Raw genomic sequence first — 22,308 nt, 5'->3', positions numbered from 1 at the left:
ATAATGCCCTGCACAGGTCAGGCCTCCAAGCTATGAGAGCCAAGTTTTATTGGTCCTTGTCATGCATGTCACTCCGCTCTGCCAAGCATAACTTGATGGCAGTTCCTAAATTCAGGATGGGGAGGAAGATCTTTCTTGATGACCACAGCTAAGCTGTGGAACAGCCTTCCATCCACTTAACTAGCCTCAAGAGTCATTTGGCCTTTAGAAAGGGCCTTAAAGTCTGTCTTTTTTCCACATAGTGCTTCGATTTCCCCTAGGCCATGCATGGTTGTTTGCGGGTCACTAGCTCAGGTTGATCTAGTGCTTCTAGTGCTTCGAAGCCATGACGTCATTTGGTTTTGTGCACTGTATACATTTAATTTCATCTATGGGTTTAAATAAGAGATGTTTGCTCTATGTTACTTTAATCTTAACAAAAAAGAACTGATTTTAGACTGTTTCGAACAGACTGCAAATACCACAGACGCATTATACTATCATTAAAAATTGCCAGAGAATTAGAGCTAATATGTGTTAAGAGGTGCTATTTAAGAGCTGTGAAGAATTCATTGAATTACTCATTTATTTATTTACACATTGTTTATGACTTAATACACCTCACTGGGTTAAAGTCGTGGCATGTTTTACCCATCACATAACGTCTCTACAGCACACAAGTCTCAACAGAAGCATGCAGGATATTACACTTATAATGACTCAACACATATTCCCTGGAAGAAGCTAGGGGTCTGCAGGCTCAGAATCAATGGAGCATAGCAAGGAAAATGTACTGTGATCTTACTTAACAATTCCCTGGTTAAATGCATATTTGTATATATCACTGCATATCAATAGCCTGATCTTAGCTTCTAGGCAACAGTGCACTGAACAGGGGGCGGGAGCCTACAGGTCTTATTGAAAATATTTTACAAGAAGCAGGTAACAGATAAAATACTGTTGCAGGTGGTAGCAGAACACATTGAACAGATTGCTCTTTAATTTCTTTCTGAACAGCAGGATGTTTGCAGCACTTATGTTATTATTAGAAATAGCACAACAAACCATGGATACATTCATGAAGAAGGACTGCCTTCTGGTTTGTCTCTTTTGTGTGTATTTCTTCAGTACCCTGGTTCTAGGTGAGGCATTCTCTACCTGAGGATGCTAGTTTCTTGGTAGGGAGGGTTTATGCTTCTGATGGCTTTTTAAGTGATGTTGATGGTCCTGAGCAGAAGGCGGGCCTAGAGGGGGTGCCAGTGTGGGTCCTTTAGCATTTGTGTCATGTGCTCAAACTTCTCCAAGAGCTTCATGAAACATGTTGCAGCGTGTCCATTCTGGGGGTTCGTGAGATGTCCGATAGTCCACAGAGCAGGGCTCTGCCTCAATGAAGTAGATGACCAGGGCTTGTACCTGTGCCTGAAATAATAATTTGAAAGGAAGAGGGACAGCTTTTACAGTGGGCGGGGCTGGTAAGCTGGATTTCCTGTGCATGTGTTTATTGAAGGGAAGGACCGTGTTGAGGATTAATCTAAATGGTTTGACATTGGCTGTCGGCTGTCAATACATTTAGTTTCATTATGAATAATCATGTTTTAGTCTGTGGAGAGGTGGTGTTTTGGGAAACAGGAGGAATTCAGTTGTCATAGTCTTGTGCTTAATGTAGGGGGCTGACATTCATTCATGCATTAGATCAAGGCATATTTTGAGTCATTCAGTGGCTTTGGTTAAGAAGATGTTGAGATATATTTGAGTGTTTGATTTCAGGATACTATTGGTTGTTGAGGTTATAGACTGAGAGTATGGCTCCAAGGGGCTCCATGCACATGTTGCAGATTGTCAGGGACAGAATCATTTCCTGGGTGCTAAACAGGAGACAGAGAATTGTCATATGTATGAGATGTTGACAGCTGGTGGCAAAGCAGTGGATGTCAGGAAGACCAAACTTTATGTGAGTTTTGAAGGTCTGGATCAGTGTTTGATGGTTGCGTGAGTCGAAGGCAGTGGAGTTCTAGCAAGATGTGTGGGCTGATGTCTTTTTGTTGCTATTGAAGAGGGTTTTGTTGACTACTTGGAGAATTGAATTCTCTGTGCTGCTGTGTGGTTTGAAGACAGGTTGGCGGTCTATCATTGGTTGGAGACTGCTTTCTTAAGCATTTTTCTTTATGACTGGCAGGTTTGTCATAGGGCAATATTTGGCAAAATACTTTGGGTCCAGAGCAGAGTTTTTGCAGTTACAGGGAGAATCCGTTATGCTCTGTAGGACAACCTTACGGTTTTTAGTATGAGGGAAGAGATGAGGTTTCCCCCACGTACAATTACCCTAATCATTTTGTCTAGCTGAGCCAAATTTGGTGAAGATGTATTGATAGAGCCTGATGAAATATAGGGTTTTGGGAAGACTGAATTGAACCGAACAAGGAAGAACATCAGATGTGAACATGCATAATGCCAGCCAGTGGAAGGAGCACAGGAACTTGATAGTTGATGCCCATTTTATCACTGACCGATGACATACCACAGGCATCACATAAAGTCATTTTGCAGATTGTGAACAAACTGACTGTACACACACATACCGGGTCCTCCCCGCTTACATAGGTGATGTACGTTACGCCTCCATTTTCTAATTAAAATCTACAGTATATCATTATCAGATTAAAGATTTTACCTTTGAAAAGCAGTACTGGGAATGCAGTGAGATGTTTTTGCCAAGGTGAAACAAGGAGACGGGTTTACAGCAACACGCTTTTGTTTTTACAGGCATGTGCTGCCCTAGCAGCTTCTTCACCCCAACCCAGTAGCCTACTCTCGGGGGTGGTACATGACATATTCCGAAGCCTAGTTCATTTGAAAGCTTTTATTAAGAATGGAGTCTGATGATCCTTTTCTTTCTTTTTTTAAACTATTTAATTGGTAACAGGTAAATCTAGTTTGAACTGTTTTTAGTGACATTGCCTGATATCTTCCAACCTACTCTTTGTGATTGGTTACTAGATGAGTCTATATCAGTGGGTGTCCCTGAAGTGAAATTATCGGTTAACGTTATCCATCTGTAATTCTTTGGCATTTAAGCCATTACGACCAGTTTATGTCCAGTATGTTAAGACCTACTTCTCAACCTCAGGCCACACTCTGCATTCTCACTCACTCCTTCCCACCAAAGTGTTATTCCTTGAGAATCATGCTGTGTTATTGGGTGCAAAAACACTTCAGCTGTAGAATTACATTTGCCAGGACACAGCTGCATTTTTAGACCTGATTTAAATCGTCATGCTAATAAATGGTGAATAACATTTACAATCAGTAATTACACCTTCTTCACACACATCAGTCCTTCGAGGGCAGAAGTATGCATGGATTATTACCACCAGTTAGAACCTGGTGGTAACTGTTCATGCCAACACAAAGGTAGCACAGTGTGACCCCAAATCCTAATTTGAGTTACATCTAGGGGACTCAAATACACTTGTAGTAGTACAACTGGGTGTGTCATAAGTTATTTTGAATCTATCTAATGCCAATGTTAATTGTAGCCTCTGCCAGGCCTGCCAACTCATAAAAAAACTATTTAAAGCTATCTGCCACTAACCAAAAACTCTAGTCACTGCAGTTGGAAATATTTTACAAGCACACATATATGCCTCAACTTGCATTCACATCACAACAGCTTCCCTGGCATAAACACCAGGCAACGCTGTTATCAATTTATTCAAACTATGCACTTTTATCGATATCCTAAGATAACAGAAAGTATTAATCTATGTTGTGATTTTTTTTTTTTATTACACATAATCTCACAAAGTGCAGTGCTGTGATTCTATTCTGTGTACACGTGAAGCAGAGGGCATGTAGATTATTAGTAGGAGGGAGTATTCACCTTCATCTTGTAATAATACTGCAATCATTAATAGGTCTAGTCAAGTCTCAAAATATAAATCCTTGTTCAACCCTTGGTAGTTTAGGAAACAAGCAGTCAGGCCTAACGTAGGAGACAGGTATGTGTAAAGCATTTAATATCACCAAAATAGTAAATGAGTAAAAAAACAACTTCAATAAAATTCAAACACCAATTTATGAGAATAGAGAATATTGGTATCTTTAAAACAACACCAAAATGACAAAAGTTCAATGTAGAGAACCAGAAATATGATTTTTTAAATATTAAATTAAAATATTGTGCATTCTTGCACCAAAAAGCTTACAGCTCCATTCCCAGCTCTCTGGTTTCGCTGGACCATGCCAAGTTTTAGGCCAATCATACTGGAGCGTGTGTCAAATAGTTGGAGTGCTAGGACCCGGTCAAAAGTTTACCTTCGGACTTAGGGTCTGATTTAGATTTCGGCAGTAGGGTTACTCCATCACAATGAACAGTGATGGATATCCCGTCCGCCGAAATATAAATCCCAATATATCCTATGGGATTTATAGTTTGGTAAACAGGATATCCATCACCTTTGTAATAAAGTAACCCGGCCCGCCGAGATATAAATCAGGCCCTTAATTTTTTCTTGGTGCTTTTCTCTTGTTGACGGGCTCTACGGTGGGTCCTCCGGCTTCTCGGATCCGGGTCGATGACGTAGGACTGCTGCAGCACAGCTAGTCTGTGAGAAGACAGGCATCGGATCCTTCAGCTTCAACGGCGAGGAGGGGCTCAAAGCAGGTGCCAATGGCTTCCTTCTCGGCTGTAGTCGAGTTCTGTCTGGAGCTTTTCAGTAGGATGACCAGCATGGTCAATCCCATCGGCGAGTTGCAGTCAAAGGCTTGACTATCTATCTCGAACCTGTCTCCTTCTGGAGCTTTTTTGCAAATCTTTGCAGAAAGTTTTCAAACTTTAAGATCTGGTTGTTTCTGAGTTCCTTTTGGCACAATAAGGGTCCAGCATCTCCAGCTAAGGGTTCAGAGACTCTGGATTGCCTTGTGGTGGCTCGGACTCACTTTCCCACAATGCATCACCACAGGCCAGGAAACATCCTGTTGCTGATCAGGATGTCCTCTTCTCATTTTTCCTTAAGAGAGGCATAGTGCTTCCTTTGTGGAGCCTTGTGAGTATAGCAGATGCAGTCTTTCTGAGTACAAGCCATCTGTGGTGCAGTTCAAGAGTTCAGTAGGGCAGTATTCTTTCGCCTGATGTTCCAGGCAGTGTTCTGAGGATCGCCTATAGCTCCTAAATATTTATCCATCATTCTGGGCTGGCAAGATGGGGAGCACCCCAACAAATAGGGGTAAAGTTACCACCCCTTGCTATGACCACTTCCTGTAAAGTGTGGCATATTTCTGACTCAGAATGCACAGTTCTCACAAAAATCAAAATGGAGAAAATCTCCCCTTGGTGTGTGTGTCTGGTTACCCCAACCCAAAGGTGTGGCTAACAACTGACTACACTCCACTTCCATCCCCTCTCCTAATCTAATTAGGGGGCTCCTATCTGGCTGGGGCTGAAGGAAGTGGGGCCTGGCCTGGGGCCTATGACATCTGGGGGCAGATGTACGACCATTCAGTTTAGCGAATCGCAAATTGTGCAGAATTGCAACTGGCTATTTGAGACTCGCTAAACTAAATGTACAAGAGAGCCTCAGACACTGTTTGTGATTCCCAATGGGGTCCCGAATTGCATGCCTCTCCAATATTCATGAGGCACGAGCAATTTGCAACTCCATTGGGAATGGTTAGCACTCACAGGGATGGTGGCCTGCTGTGGTCAGCAGACCACCATGTCTGGGACTGCTTTATACATAAAGCAGTTTAAAAAAAAAATGTATCCCATTTCCTTAAAGGAAAACGGGCTGCATTTAAAAAAGAAAAATGAAAGTTTTTTTACAAGCCTGGCACTGGTCCCAGGGACCACTGCCTGCTCATAACAAATACTTTCGCATCCATTCACAAAGGGGAAGGGGTCCCCTGGGAACCCCTACCCGTTTGTGAGTGGTTTAACACCTACTTGAAGTAGGTGGCAAACTGTGTGTGCTTTGCAACCGCAAATGCAGTAGTTAAACAATAGTAAATGTCATGGAGTCTCGCTATTAGGAAGGGACGCCCCTTCCTAATAGCGTGAGTTGCAAACACTTTTTGCAAGTCAGTGACTCGCAAAATTGTGTTTATACATGCCATGACACTTTTTTGCGTTCCAAAACGGGCTGATCTCCTGTTTGTGAGCACAAAAAAGGGTTGCACATCTGGCCCCTGGTCTCTTGCCTTTGAATTCCTGCTTATCTACCCAGCCCCAATCCTTTCCCTAACTTTTCCAGGAAGCAAAACTCCTCTCACAAAATGGCTATATTGTTTCAGCCCCAGGCCTCTTTACACCTATTCAAGAGCAGTTTGGCTCAGGCTGTCAAAGGCTGGACAATCAGAGGAGGCTGCGACAGGGCTGTTTTAGGTAACTTCAGTATAATAATTTCTAAACCTACTTTCCTGTAATAATTACATTAAATCTAACCATGGCAAGTTGTTGGATTTAATGTGTCCATTAACTTGATACTTTGAATGAAATTTCTATCTAGCTCCTATCCAATGCAGCGTTGATGGAGATGATGGAAATGTTGACGTTTCGGTCTATAATGCTGCCGTCATAAAGACCATCATCAGGACCAAACCATTTATTGCTGGTAACAAACCCCCTGCAAATTCCCGTTTGAGAACTTTCCAGTAAAGTGAGAGGTGACGGGCGGTGGAACCAAGATATGGATCTGGACTACGGCGTGTCGGTGAACGCTAATGATGTGTCCTATTGATTGAAATTAGTCTGAGGTAAGACGCCAAGGAAATTTAAATTCCTATGTAGCAGCGATTCCATATGCATCGACCTAAACAAATAAAGTTTATCAAACTTTATTTGTCTCCGGCAGCATTATAGACCGAAACGTCGACATTTCCATCATCTCCATCAACGCTGCATTGGCACAAGCATACAACCACTGTTAATTAAGCCTTTTGGGTTGTTTGTCGTAATCAATAGGAGTTGATGTTCAGTTTTGAACTGATGTGCTTATGTTGTTCATACCTCTGTTCACTACTGTTTGGCTCAAATTGACTTTTTCATTTGTCTCCCCATATTTATAACTGTAATTTGCTTCACTGAACTTATAAAATTTCTGATGAATACATTTTCATTTTTCTCCGTGTATCTTTCTCCTTCCAATGATTGACTCTTACTTTTGACTTTTCTTCATATGTGATATCTTGTTGGTACACTGGAGTGTGATTATTTAAATACGACTCCCAACTGAGCAATTTTTCTCCCAAAATCAAGTCCCTTGTAGCACCTCTTGACCTTAATCAACTGTAAACAGAGCACACTTCACATAACTTAGCAAACCCATTTAATGCAAATGGTTGGCTTTAGCTTCTTGTCTTCCACTTCTTAACTTCAATAATCCTCACAACACAGGCAACCATATCGTTTAGCAAGTAATACCGGAAAGGGAAACAGCTTCTTACTAGTGTATAGATTTACACGAGGTACTTCATGTACTCAGGCATTTCAAAGTGCATGCATTATGCACCTAAATCATAAATAGACACCGGGAAGAAGCGACTCCAGGAAGAACGAAGATGCAAAGCACACTTCTAGATTACCTTGATGTAAATAACCATCAGCTACCTCAGTTGTCACCGACCAGAGCCCCATACCGTACCTTTTCCTTTCCAGTGAGCTTGTGAGGCAAAGCCAATGTGGCCCCCATACTTCCGGTTGAACTCTGCCATCAGAGCTTTGTATGGGTTCCGAATCAGCAGGACGGCCGAGTCAAAAGCTTCGATTTCCTTCCTGCCACTCTCGTGGGTTTTTATGCAAATCGTCCTTCCGCTTCTCCAGTGGTCTCGCTCCCCTTTGAAGCCTAAAAAGAATAAGGATTAGAAATGTCATCTTTTGAAAGTTGAGTACTTCCCCATTCCCTCCACCCTGCTTTAAATGTGTATGTTTTGTGACTCCATCTCATTCTTGTGATATACATATCCTTGTATCTGCATACCTTTGGCTATAATACAGTATTAAATGAATATAAAATATGTTTTCTTTGGCTTTATGTTCACTACTTTAGAATTATTGTTCTATATTCTGCCAACCATTCCGTGGTGAAACTTTCGAGTGAAAATGTTATTCCTGCTAAATAAATCGATCAATAAAATAAGGGAAGGAAAGGACAGCACCTTAAAGCCTTATTGAATGTTTGGCAGATGAGATTCTGCATCACAAATGTGGTGGATGTCCCATCCACCATATTACAAGTGCATTATAGCCGATGGTAGTTGTAGTACAGTGGACAAGATATCAGTCATGCTGTGACAGAGTATCCCATTGCCAAAACTCTAGATTTGCTGACGTTGTTTTTGCTGGCCTTAGGACTTGGCGTTCTTTACCAGTGCTAACCAGTGCTAAAGTGCTTGTGCTCTCTTCTCTAAACATGGTAGAGTTGGCTCACACCCAATTGGCAAATTTACTTGCAATTTACTTCTGAGTCCCCAGTGATGTGGTACTTCATGTACCCAGGGCCTGCAAATCAAATGATACTAGTAGGCCTGTAACATTGATTGTGCCAACCACTTGAGTAGTCCACTGCAACAAGTTCAAGTTCAAGTTCGGGCATTTATATAGCGCACTACTCACCCAGAGGGTCTCAAGGCGCTTGGGGAAGGGGTTCATTATTTGTCGAATAGCCAGGTTTTAAGTTCTTTTCTGAAGGAGATGTGGTTTTGAGTAAGGCGGAGGTGAGTGGGGAGTGAGTTCCAGGTCTTGGCAGCCAGGAAGGAGAAGGATCTGCCACCCATGGTGGATTTTCGGATGCGCGGGACTGCGGCGAGGGCTTGATTGGTCGATCTTAGTTGGCGGGTGGGTTTGTAGAAGGACAGTTGAGTGTTGAGGCATTCAGGTCCTAGATTGTAGAGGGCCTTGTGTGCGTGGGTGAGAAGACGGAATGTAATTCTTTTGTTGACGGGAAGCCAGTGGAGGTCTTTTAGGTGTCCGGTGATGTGATCTTGGCGAGGGATGTCCAATATGAGTCTCGCTGAGGCGTTTTGGATGCGTTGGAGTTTTTTATGTAATTTTTCTGTGATTCCGGCGTATAGTGTGTTACCATAATCCAGTCGACTCGTGACCAGTGCGTGGGTGACAGTCTTTCTTGTCTCGAGGGGGATCCAGCGGAAGATCTTTTTGAGAATGCGAAGTAGGTTGAAGCAGGAGGATGAGACTGCGTTGACTTGTCTGGACATCGAGAGAGAGGAGTCTAGGATGAAGCCAAGTTTACGTGCGTGGTCTGTGGGTGTGGGTGCTGTGTCCAGAGCGGAAGGCCACCAAGAGTCGTCCCAGGCAGAGGGGGTAGGTCCTAGGATGAGCACCTCCGTTTTGTCTGAGTTGAGTTTTAGGCGGCTATGTTTCATCCATTCGGCTACTTCTTTCATGCCTTCGTGAAGATTGGTTTTGGCGGTGTTAGGGTCTTTGGTGAGGGAAAGGATTAATTGGGTGTCGTCGGCGTAAGAGATGATGTTGAGGTTGTGTTGGCGCGCGATGGATGCAAGTGGGCTCATGTAAACGTTGAAGAGGGTGGGACTGAGTGATGATCCTTGAGGTACTCCACAAATGACTTCAGTGGCCTCTGAGTTGAATGGGGGAAGCCGGACTCTTTGAGTTCTCCCGGCGAGGAACGAGATGATCCGGCCCAAGGCTTTTCCTTGTATGCCGATGTTGCTGAGGCGTTGTATAAGGGTGCTGTGGCAGACTGTGTCGAAAGCGGCGGAGAGGTCGAGTAGAATGAGGGCCGCTGTTTCTCCGTTGTCCAGTAGTGTTCGGATGTCGTCTGTCGCTGCAATGAGGGCGGTTTCGGTGCTGTGTTTGGCTCGAAATCCGGATTGAGATGGATCGAGGGAGTTGTTGGATTCAAGGAAGGCGGCGAGCTGGCTGTTGACGGCTTTCTCAATGACTTTGGCGGGGAAAGGGAGGAGGGATATGGGTCAGTAGTTTTTAAGTTCAGAGGGGTCTGCTGTGGGTTTCTTCAAGAGGGCGCTGAGTTCGGCGTGTTTCCAGCTTTCTGGGAAGGTGGCAGAGTTGAACGAGCAGTTGATGACATCACGGAGATGGGGTGCGATGATGGAGTCAGCTTTGTTGAAGATGTGGTGGGGGCAGGGGTCGGTTGGCGAGCCAGAGTGGATTGAGTTCATTAGGCGGATGGTGTCTTCAGTGGTGATTGGGTTCCAGGCGCTAAGGTTGTTAGTTCGCGGAGTAGGATCTGAGGGGGGTGGGGAGGGTTGATCGCTGGGAGTGTTCTCGAAGCTGTTGTGGATGTCGGCAATTTTGTTGTAGAAGAAGGAGGATAACGCATCGCAGAGGTCTTGGGAGGGAGTTATGTCGTTAGATGCTGCGGTGGGGTTGGTGAATTCTTTAACGATGTTGAAAAGTTCCTTGCTGTTGTGGGTGTTGTTGACGAGACGATCCTTGAATGCTGATTTCTTGGCAGATCGAATCAGTTGGTGGTGTTTGCGGGTGGCTGCCTTGAGGGTGGCCATGTTGTCGGTGGTTGGGTTTTTTCTCCATGTTTTCTCCAGGGTGCGGCATAGCTTCTTGGATTTTTTAAGGTCATCATTGAACCAGGGAGCCTTTTTGCTGGCTGATTTGATCTGGGGCTTTTTCAGGGGTGCTAATTCGTCAGCACTGTGGGTGATCCATTGCTTGAGATTGGTGGCCGCTTGGTTTGGGTCCAATGAGAGGGTGGGAGGGTTTTGGTTGAGTGATGTGAGGAGTTGGTCGGAGGTGATTTTGTTCCAGTTTCTCCGAGGAATAGGTTGTGGGCGGTTGTGGGTCAGGGTGGTTTTGTAGCTGAAGTGAACACAGCTGTGGTCCGTCCAATGGAGAGCTGTGGTGCGATCGAAGGAAATGTGCTTGCTGGAGGTGAAGATAGGGTCGAGCGTGTGTCCGGCTACATGGGTGGGGGTGTCAACAAGTTGTTTGAGTCCGAGATTGGCCAGGTTGTCCAGAAAGGTGGAGGTGTTGCTGTTGTGTTTGTTTTCAAGGTGGTAGTTGAGGTCTCCTAAAAGAATGTAGTTCTCGGAGGCGAGGGCATGTGGGCTGATGAAGTCAGTGATGTCATCGCTGAATTGAGTGCAGGTTCCTGGAGTCCTGTAGATGAGGGTGCCTCTAAGTGGTCCTAGGGTCGGTGTGGATCTGAAAGTGGAGATGTTCGGCGGTTGCAAGAATATCGTCGGAGCTGGTCGTGATTTTGATGGTGTTCCTATGGATGATGGCGATGCCTCCTCCTGTTTGATTGGTGCGGTCTTTTCGGATAATCTTGTAAGCGTCCGGTATGGCTATGGCAATGTCGGGTGCTGATGATGTGTTCATCCATGTTTCTGTAAGGAAGGCGATGTCCGGTGACGCAGTGTCGAGTGGGTCCCAGAGTTCAGTTGCGTGTCTGTGGACCGAGCGGGTGTTAAGCAGGATGCACTTCAGGTGGTTAGAGTCGGAGCTGTGTATGGAGGAAGTGGAATTGGTGAGCGTCCTGAAGCAGTTGAACTTGCAGGAGAGGCAGGCGAATGGGCCGTGGGTACGTCCTGGGGTGGCTTCGCAGCATTGTGGTGTGCATCCGGGGTTGAGGGCGAGGAGAGTTGCGGCATCATATGTGAATCTAGTGGGTTGGGTGCGGCGGGGACCAGGGGGACTGGCGCTGGGCGCGGTCCAGGCACGGACGGGCGTAGACGGGCTTACCTTTGGCGCACCTTCGGCGCGGCCGCAGCGCGTGGACGCTGCACGTTGGGACATCTGTCTAAATGGATAGTGGAGGGGGCGGAGCGTGGGAGGGGCAGCCGGGAGGCGGGAGCGAGGTGGAGGGACGGTGTTGGAGGACGGCACAACAAACAAAATGGCAGCAACACAAACAAATGCTGCAAGGCGGGGCGAGAATGGGCAATAGCAATAGCAACAATGGAGCGCTATAGGGGAGAATAATGCAGCAGTGGCTAGCGCTTCAAAGCGCGATGGAAAGGTCACAAGCGCTACGAGATTTGGCAGCAGTATAAATTATGTGCACTCAGCGATCGAATTGTGCAGACAGGCAGTCGAGGCAAAAAACACTCAGCAATCAGTAATTACCAAAGCAATACAAGCAGTGAGCAGTGTGCAAATCAACTCAAAATGCAAAATGCACTTAGCAAATAGTAAATTAACAAAGTAGTGAGCGGTGCGCAAAGGAACTTAAAATGCTAGATGCACACAGCAATCAGAAATCAACAAAGCGATGCAAAAGCCCAGCAGTGCGCGATAAAGCTAACAGAGGCTATCGGTAGAGAAGAGTGCTTGGCAGAGTCAAGGCGCTATGGTACTATACCAAGTCGGGAGGTGGTGGGGGGAGCGACCGCTTCTGCCGAGGACAGGACGGTCACAGCTCTCCGTGAGGACTCGGACGCCGTGTAGTTTCAGTGGGTGGGATGGGCAGCTGGGAGGCGGGAGCGAGGTGGAGGGACGGTGTGGGAGGACGGCACAACACACAAAATGGCAGCAACACAAACAAATGCTGCAAGGCGGAGTGAGAATGGGCAATAGCAGTAGCAACAATGGAGCGCTATTGGGGAGAATAATGCAGCAGTGGCTAGCGCTTCAAAGCGCGATAGAAAGGTCACAAGCGCTACGAGATTTGGCAGCAGTATAAATTATGTGCACTCAGCGATCGAATTGTGCAGACAGGCAGTCGAGGCAAAAAACACTCAGCAATCAGTAATTACCAAAGCAATACAAGCAGTGAGCAGTGTGCAAATCAACTCGAAATGCAAAATGCACTTAGCAAATAGTAAATTAACAAAGTAGTGAGCGGTGCGCAAAGGAACTTAAAATGCTGAATGCACACAGCAATCAGAAATCAACAAAGCGATACAAAAGCCCAGCAGTGCGCGATAAAGCTAACAGAGGCTATCGGTAGAGAAGAGTGCTTGGCAGAGTCAAGGCGCTATGGTACGATACCAAGTCGGGAGGTGGTGGGGGGAGCGACCGCTTCTGCCGAGGACAGACCTGTGTATGCTGTTTTAAATGGCATTTTGACTTGGCCAGGCCCAAAAATTCCTTACTAATAAATATATATCACCCCTCTGTGTAGGCCCTGGACAGCCCAGATGGTGTGTGCAGTGTACATATAATGTAGGAAATTTACCTAAATGTTTTACATGCCTTGGTAGTGAAATACTCCTAAATTCGTTTTTCACTACTGCAAGACCTACCTCTCTGCGGGATAACATTGGAGTTGCCTTATTTCCATTAATAAGCTGTAACTCCTGAATGGGAACAGATCACCAATTCATGTTTCATGTCTTTGGAATTTAATGAAAAATCCTCTTTTATAGCATGGATTTTATATTGTGTGTCTAGGAGGAATAGACAAAGCTCAATTGTCAGCTACACCCAGTCATGTGACCGAGAGACAGGCTGCTGGCACTAAATGGTCAAAGGGGAGAAATGCCCATTTCAAAAAGAGGCATTTTTAAAACTGTAATTTATAGGGCTTAGGTATGCACACATAGGGCTGCATACCCCTGTAGTTAGTCCGGGACAGTAGAGGCAGAAAACCTATGCACATCAAAGGGAAACCTCTGGAGGCTTCTCCCTCTTCAGTACACTTCTGGCCCTGTGGAGATTCTGCCAGGAAGAAGGATTGCTGTGCTGCTGATGTTTCTCTCCATATGCTGGACTGCTGCCCTGTTGGACGACTACCTTGCTGGACTGCTACTTTGTTGGTTTGCTGCTTTGGTGCCCTGCAGCCCTCCTGATGGAGTCAGAGGGGTTAGACTTGCACCTGACTCAGGACTCCCAGAGTGACCACCAAGAGCTAGTATGCAGGCCTCCTCTTCAGAGCCACAGGGAAATAACAGGCTCACAGTCACCTGAACCACCAACCAGATCCAGCTGGAGCAAGCCCCTGACCAGCAAATGGTGCCCATCAGGTCCTATACAATTGATGTGGGCTCAGTTGAGCAAAATTTGAGTTTTGGGCTCTTCCCTCAGGTCATAGACCATTGGTGTGGGCTCAGTTGAGTAAAATTAAAATTTTTGGGCTCTTCCCGACCAATGAACAGGAATATTGGTGCCAAAGCTTTGTCGTTCGCACTGCCCGCCAACACAAAGTTCCCTCACCCTTCGCGCTACAGCATTGGCCGCCTGCAAGGAGCATCTCCGTGTGACTACAGCCTAACCATTTATGACAACAACAGTATCTTCAAACTACAGCATTGATTACCTGCGGTGCCTGTTCTGCTCTTCATGCTACATCGACAACCGCTCAGACACTTCCCTGCTCTTCATGCCCCTCGCCATCCTCATGGGATTTTTTCTCTGGGCTGAGACAGAAACTTTTCAGCTGGACTAACTGGCCCCTGTATCAGACCTGCACTCCATCGCATTAGCCTCAACTTTTGACTTTCTCATGATCTCGAGAGACCAGTCAGCCACGGGTAAGGCTTGGGTTTTTAGCGCTATTTTCATTTCAATCTTTAAAATTGCATAGCTCCAGTTCTACAGATTACATTTTTGTACAGGTCCCAAATGAAGAAATTGTGCTTGGACATTGGTTAGGAATAGTTGCTCTCCATTTGGGAAGGGTTACCCTATGACTCCATTAAAACTATTAAAAGTGGTCATCATACGAAAAGCCATAAATTCTCTGATTATAACAAATCGCGCCATTGTTATTTTAAGAATCTGTGATGTGATCAAAGTCAAAAATATATATTGATATTCTGTTAAAATGTGAAACTTGCAAATTGTGATTGTCTATTTTGTTGCTAGTGATTTCTTGTGTCTATTTGAGTTGTATCTTATATGTTCTTATATGTTCATTTGTTTTACAAATGACCTTCAATGTGTTGATGTCTGCCACTGGCTCACTGATCCAGCGCTTCATTCAGGAATTTCATGCCATCTCCCAGAAATAAATGTTATTAATCATTCAAGCCATGGAAGAGATAATGTGCTGTTAAATGTATTACATCAATTATAAATGTATAATTTATTTTCTTCTGCTTTGTAACACAACATGGATACATGGTGGCTAATCAAGTAGTTGCTTGGTTACAACCTTGCCCAGTCAGATGAGTCAAAAGCTCGGAATAAACATGAAATACTGTTTGGCATTTAGCAAGCAGAACACAGTGCTTTGGATAATTAACTCATTTTATTTTACGCAGCAGAAACCCGGAGGTGAAGTACATTGCTCCAATAAACCAGTGCAAGCAGGCATGGCGGTCTGGGAGGTGGAGGACAGGGGATTAGGCAGCCGTATGATAACTAGGCACGTTTTTGCTCGGATTACTCTCATATTGACTTTATTGTCGACGCATAGCCCGGTCTTGTGATATGTACATACTATATCATAATATTTGTAGAGCCAGAGGGAGAGTTCTTAACATTTATAATGAACTTGAGTAAAAAATGCATAAACATTGATCAAGAATCATCGGCACCATTACAATGGCAGTCAAACGGAGCAGGTATTTCTTTTCTTTCTAGTTTTTTTTTTTTGCAGCTTTCGTGCCCCATTGAGTTAGTGGTGACTGTATTTATATAACACTCGTTGCTGACAAGCAAGGGCCTTTAGAGATGAGAGGTGGCGGAGTGTGTGGAGGGAGTTGGTTCTGTTCAAAATATTTGACTGTTTTTACAAATAATTTGTCTTGATTATATAATAATTTGGACTGAGCTCACCCCAGTTCTTACAACAGGTTACTACGCTCAAAGTATCCACATCCCTCCAGGCGAATTGAGGCAACCTTATAGGTTCCTAGTAACTTCACGGACCACACAGTTCCCGATGAGGTATATTACTGGCTCTATATGGAATTACGGATCTCTCCAAAAAAAGAAGTCTGAAGACTTGTTTTACGGATGGCCCCAAACACTGCTGTCTAGCGCTTAGAGAGGTTTGGGGGTGCTAAAAATGATTGTCCGACAGGACGCCGCCAGCGCCTAAAGCCAGCATTGCACACAATCATTTCAAGACTCTAATGATAAGAGAGATGGACCATACTTGCCTTGAAAGCAAGTCAACAAATGAGAACTTTTGCATCACCTCAGCTATTCTGACAAAGGTTCTTGACCAGGCAGAGGATCTTCTTCTGATAAGGGGCTTGTGTATTCTAAATTAGAACATTGGAATGTTGGGAGCTCCATTGAAAACAATGGAGTGCTCTGGGCTTATAATGGCTGGTATAAGCCTGGAGCTCCAACATTCCAATGTTTCTTTGTTCACAGCTCTGGCTGTGAACAAAGGCTTCAGGGAGCCTGAGGGGATTCCAATATCCTCACGCTCCCAAAAGGCTTTGTTTTTTGTTAGAACATTCTGTCCTCTAGTGACAGAATGTTCTAATAGCCTTATAGCCCTTCGTAGATGGGCTATACCGCTATTAAAGTCCCTCTCCCTTGTTAAAGGCCCTCGCCTTCGGCTCGGGGCCTTTAACGCTGGAGAGGGCCTTTATTAGCTGGTATAGCCCTCTACGGCGGGCTATAAAGCTATAATATGGATAAATTAGGTAGCTAAAGATTGATGCTACAGAGGGAAAATTGTACTACAGATTTGTTCAGCAAATGGCTCCTCGAGTATCCAAAGGGAATTTCATTGGAATGGGCTGCCCTCCCATAACAAGCACTTCGATTCCATTGAAAAGATCTATTTCCAATCACTGTCTGGAACATATGGCTTCAACTTAGCCTGTGAATGAGTTTTGACATTAATTCCATTCTATTTTCATGAACCAAAGACTGTTGATAGATGTGAATCAGGTATCCATGAAGATAGTATCCCACGCAGAATCCTTGAAGGCAACAAATTCTTCCGATAGGGTCGGCTTCACTGTCATAGCAAACCCTCCTCTCGGCATACATCAGGATTAATACGTGCTAACAAAGCATGCTGCACTATTGAGAATAGGGTCTGGGTGGTGGCAGGCCAAGCTTTATTTAAAACGTTTGAAAAAAGCATATAGCATTTCGAAGTTGTCTTACAATTCCTATCCGTGCACCAACTTTGAAACTGGTTTATTGATGCCATGATCCCTTTTATGATTTTAAATGACATTTCAATAGTAGTTTTACTAGTGCTTACATTGTAAAATAATGAGTGTAGGTGCCCTAAACGCTGCTAAGAAGCCCAGCCGGTGCTATTGTATTCCAATATCCTCACGCTCCCAAAAGGCTTTGTTTTTTGTTAGAACATTCTGTCCTCTAGTGACAGAATGTTCTAATAGCCTTATAGCCCTTCGTAGATGGGCTATACCGCTATTAAAGTCCCTCTCCCTTGTTAAAGGGAGAGGGGCTCCTGACCGGTTGCTCCCTTGCTCCTCTCCCAGCTCTGCTGCTGTCCTGCTGGTGATCTTCACACCGCTAATTTTGCCACGGTATCGCCTGCATTGTGCTGGTCACTGGTGTCGCCTGCATATAACCAATTTGCGCTGTGTTTTAGATATTGTCATTGCTCAGAGCGCTTGTGTGTTTGTAGCGCCGCCCGCCCTGCACTGCATGTAACTTTATTTGGCCACCTGGCAGCATTGTATATTTTAGTTTTAATTTTAGCTGTCCCAGGCGACCTACTGCCCCTGCCTCGCCTCCCCTCACCTCCATCTTGTGTGCTGTTGTTGTTTTCCCTGCCCCTCCTCCCCGCTACCGCCTCCCAGCTGCTGACCCTCCCACCCACGTTCACTGAGCCTACCTCGTCCTGCCAGCCCCTGTGACCGCCCGGACTCGCTCCTGACCGGTTGCTCCCTTGCTCCTCTCCCAGCTCTGCTGCTGTCCTGCTGGTGATCTTCACACCGCTAATTTTGCCACGGTATCGCCTGCATTGTGCTGGTCACTGGTGTCGCCTGCATATAACCAATTTGCGCTGTGTTTTAGATATTGTCATTGCTCAGAGCGCTTGTGTGTTTGTAGCGCCGCCCGCCCTGCACTGCATGTAACTTTATTTGGCCACCTGGCAGCATTGTATATTTTAGTTTTAATTTTAGCTGTCCCAGGCGACCTACTGCCCCTGCCTCGCCTCCCCTCACCTCCATCTTGTGTGCTGTTGTTGTTTTCCCTGCCCCTCCTCCCCGCTACCGCCTCCCAGCTGCTCCCACGCTCCGCCCCCTCCACCATCCATTTATGGCCAATGCCCCCACGCGCAGCGTCCACGCGCTACGGACACGCCGAAGGTGCGCCAAAGGTAAGCCCGTCTACGCCCGTCCGCGCCTGGACCGCGCCCAGCGCCAGACCCCCTGCCCCTCGCGCACCCCAGCCCCCCCGCATTACCTACGATGCCGCCACCCTCCTAGCCCTTAACCCCGGTCGCGCCCCCAACTGCGTACAAGCCGCTCCTGGACGCACCCATGGACCTTTCTCTTGCTACTCCTGCAAATTCAGCGACACCATCAACAGCTCCGCCACAACCACACCACTGACTCCCGACCCCAACCACCTACAATGCATCCTTCTCAACACCCGCTCGGTCCACAGACACGCCATTGACCTATGGAATCTACTAGACACCATCTCTCCAGACGTCGCCTTCCTAACGGAAACATGGATGAATGCTTCCTCCGCACCAGACATCACCATTGCCATCCCTGAAGACTATAAGATCACTCGCAAAGACCGTACCAGCCACACAGGAGGAGGGATCGCTATCGTCCATAAGAAATCCATCCGCATCTCAACCAGATCTGACACCAACCTCGCCAACTCCGAACACCTTCACTTCCAAATACACATCGACCCCAAGACCACACTCAGAGGCACCCTCCTCTACAGACCACCAGGGCCCCGAGCTAAATTCAGTGAAGACATCACGGACTTCATCACTCCACACGCGCTCCCCTCCAAAGACTACATCCTTCTGGGAGACCTCAACTTTCACCTTGAAAAGATCAATGACCGCAACACCACCACCCTCCTGGACAACCTCGCCAACCTCGGACTTAAACAACTAGTCACTTCACCCACCCACATCGCAGGTCACACACTCGACCCCATCTTCACATCCAGCAACCATGTCTCCTTCAGCCACACCACAGACCTCCTCTGGACCGACCACAGCTGCGTTCACTTCACCTACAACAAACCAAAACCCAACATCCACCTCCAACCTACCCTGCAAAGAAACTGGAACAAAATCACCACGGACCAAATCTCCGCATCGCTCCTTCGAAACTCCCCAGCCCTCTCTTCTAACACCAACGAAGCCGCCGCCAACCTCACCCTATGGTTATCCAACACCGCTGACACCTTAGCACCACTGAAAAATCGTCAAAGCAAACCTGGCAGCAAGAAGGCCTCATGGTTCAACGATGATCTCAAGAAGTCCAAGAAACTCTGCCGCTCCCTTGAAAAGGCCTGGAAAAAAGACCCAACCACCAGCACCAAGGACGCCTTCAAATGCGCCACCCGCACTCACCACCAATTGATCCGAAAAGCCAAGAAAACAGCATTCAAGGATCGACTTGACAACAACGCCCATAACAGCAAGGAACTTTTCAACATAGTTAAGGAATTCTCCAATCCCTCGGCCAACTCCAACGACATCACCCCCTCTCAAATCCTCTGCGACTCCCTAGCCTCATTTTTCCACAACAAGATTGCAGACATCCACAACAGCTTTGACAACCAACCCGGAAACCAACCCACCCCGCCATCTGCTGATCATCTCCCCCCCGTGAACACCCTTAACGACTGGAACCCAATCTCCACTGAGGACACCATCCGCCTGATGAATTCCATCCACTCTGGATCCCCCACAGACCCATGTCCTCACCACATCTTCAACAAAGCAGACTCCGTCATAGCTCCGCACCTCCGAGACGTCATCAACTGCTCCTTCAACTCCGCTACCTTCCCAGAAGACTGGAAACATGCTGAACTCACCGCCCTTCTGAAAAAACCAACAGCAGACCCCACCGAACTCAAAAATTACCGCCCCATCTCGCTTCTCCCATTCCCGGCCAAAGTCATCGAGAAAGCCGTCAACAACCAGCTCGCCGCCTTCCTCGAAGCCAACAAATCCCTCGACTCCTCTCAATCTGGCTTCCGAGCAAAACACAGCACTGAGACCGCCCTCATCGCAGCAACAGACGACATTCGAACTCTACTGGACAATGGAGACACAGTCGCCCTCATTCTCCTTGACCTCTCTGCAGCTTTCGACACAGTCTGCCACAGCACCCTTTTACAACGCCTCAATAACATCGGAATACAAGGAAAAGCACTTGAATGGATCACCTCGTTCCTCACTGGAAGAACCCAGAGAGTCCGCCTTCCTCCATTCAAGTCCGAGGCCTCTGAAGTAATCTGCGGCGTACCACAAGGATCCTCGCTCAGTCCCACCCTCTTCAACGTATACATGAGCCCCCTCGCGGCCATCGCACGCCAACACAACCTCAACATCATCTCTTACGCGGACGACACTCAACTGATCCTTTCCCTCACCAATGACCCCAGCACCGCCAAAACCAACCTACACGAAGGAATGAAAGAAGTTGCCGAATGGATGAAACAAAGCCGTCTGAAACTGAACTCGGACAAAACAGAAGTCCTCATCTTAGGTACATCCCCCTCTGCATGGGACGACTCCTGGTGGCCAGAAGCCCTCGGAAAAGCACCCATCCCGACAGACCATGCACGGAACCTAGGTGTCATCCTGGACTCTTCACTCTCAATGAACAGACAAGTCAACGCCGTATCCTCTTCCTGCTTCAACATTCTTCGCATGCTCAGAAAAACATTTCGCTGGATCCCCTCCGAAACAAGGAAAACAGTCACCCACGCTCTGGTCACGAGCCGACTGGACTACGGAAACACCCTCTACGCAGGCACCACCGCAAAACTCCAGAAGAAACTCCAACGAATCCAAAACGCCTCAGCCAGGCTCATATTAGACATCCCACGCAACGAACACATCTCTGGCCACCTTAAAGACCTCCACTGGCTACCCGTCGATAAGAGGATCACTTTCCGTCTGCTTACCCACGCACACAAATCACTCTACGACATCGGGCCAGATTGCCTCAACTCACGACGACTGTCCTTCTACACCCCCCCCCGCCAACTACGTTCGTCCAGCCAAGCCCTCGCCACTGTACCTCGCATCAACAAGACCACCATGGGAGGCAGATCCTTTTCATACCTGGCTGCTAAAACATGGAACTCACTCCCCGCTCACCTCCGCCTTACCCAGAACCACCTAGCATTCAGAAAGCAACTTAAAACATGGATATTTGACAAGTAATCCTCCTCCCCTTCCTAAGCGCCTTGAAACTAGGTGTGGGCGGAAAATCCGTTCCGCTCGCGGATTTTGCGGATTTTCGGGAAATCCGCAATCCGCGAGATTTGCGAATTTCCCGCAAAATCCGCAAATCCGCGAGCAGCGGATTTTGCTCGCACTGCTCGCACTGTTAGCGTGAGTTCGCGCCCCGCGAATAAGTGCGAAATTGCAGAAATACGATCTTGGCAAAACTGAAAGTAACTACTTACCAGGTTCAAAAGTTCAGGCACATCATTAGTAGCCATTTCCTGTAGTGCTTCCTGAGGGGCCCCTCCAGAGTTCAGTTGCCAGTTGAAACTATTATGTGACCCTGCTCTGAACCTCAGAATAGTTACACATATGCCACAAAGGTCCTGAATTACAGCTAAGGGAGACAAGCAGGAGCCAGGCTGGAAGTTAAAATCCATTAATCAGCCCCTAATTCATTATTGTCAGTTGGGGCAGGGCAGGTGTTGTAACTAATTTTGCAACAATGAAAGCACTTAGCAAGTGCAAAAGATCACTAATCAGGGCACACTAAGGAAGCAGGTGCCAGCTAAAAAAATATTCTGTGACACATTAATCAGCCCCAAATTAATTCAGGTCACTTGAGGCAGGGAAGGTGTGCTTTGCTTTGCCGAAAATAATGTACACTGGACAACCAGAGGGTGTAGTGATGAAACAGAGGGTGGCATGGGTGGGCCAGAGGGTGGCATGAGTAGTCAGAGAGTGGCAGTGGTGACAGAGAGTGGCAGTGATGAAGAAGAGTGTCCCAAACAGGCTGGACACGTAGAAACAACAAGTTCGCAAAACTTGCGACCCGACAGGTAAGTTCGCAAATTGCGAAATTGTAAAAACCCTCGCGAACTGGCAGAAACACGGGCGAACACAAAAAAAAAAAAATCCGCAAATTCGCGGGAATTCGCGGATTTTGCGGATTGCGAATCCGCAAATCCGCAAAATTCGCGGATTGCCAATCCGCAAAATCCGCTCATGCTTACTTGAAACCCTATGGGTATGTAGTGCGCTATACAAATTCCTTGACTTGACTTGACTTGACACACTGAATACCAAGGCTGCGTAGTCCTTAGTACACCTC

At 46.5% G+C, this 22,308-nt stretch overlaps 1 protein-coding gene across 1 annotated transcript in view; it reads right to left on the bottom strand.

Moving 5' to 3' along the window:
- The window catches only part of WSCD2 (WSC domain sialate O sulfotransferase 2), a 1,087,922-nt gene that overhangs the window by 133,702 nt on the left and 931,912 nt on the right, over positions 1-22,308 (bottom strand). The window contains exon 9 of the mRNA XM_086943084.1: positions 7,617-7,817. Within this exon, the coding sequence (XP_086799210.1) occupies positions 7,617-7,817 (201 nt within the window). The remainder of the gene's footprint in view (positions 1-7,616; positions 7,818-22,308) is intronic.

The sequence above is a fragment of the Lissotriton vulgaris genome, chromosome 11 (genome assembly GCF_964263255.1).
Source record: "Lissotriton vulgaris chromosome 11, aLisVul1.2, whole genome shotgun sequence".
NCBI classification, from domain to species: Eukaryota; Metazoa; Chordata; class Amphibia; order Caudata; family Salamandridae; genus Lissotriton; species Lissotriton vulgaris.
Note: the sequence above shows the minus strand (reverse complement) of the source record. Positions and strands in the feature narration are given on the sequence as shown.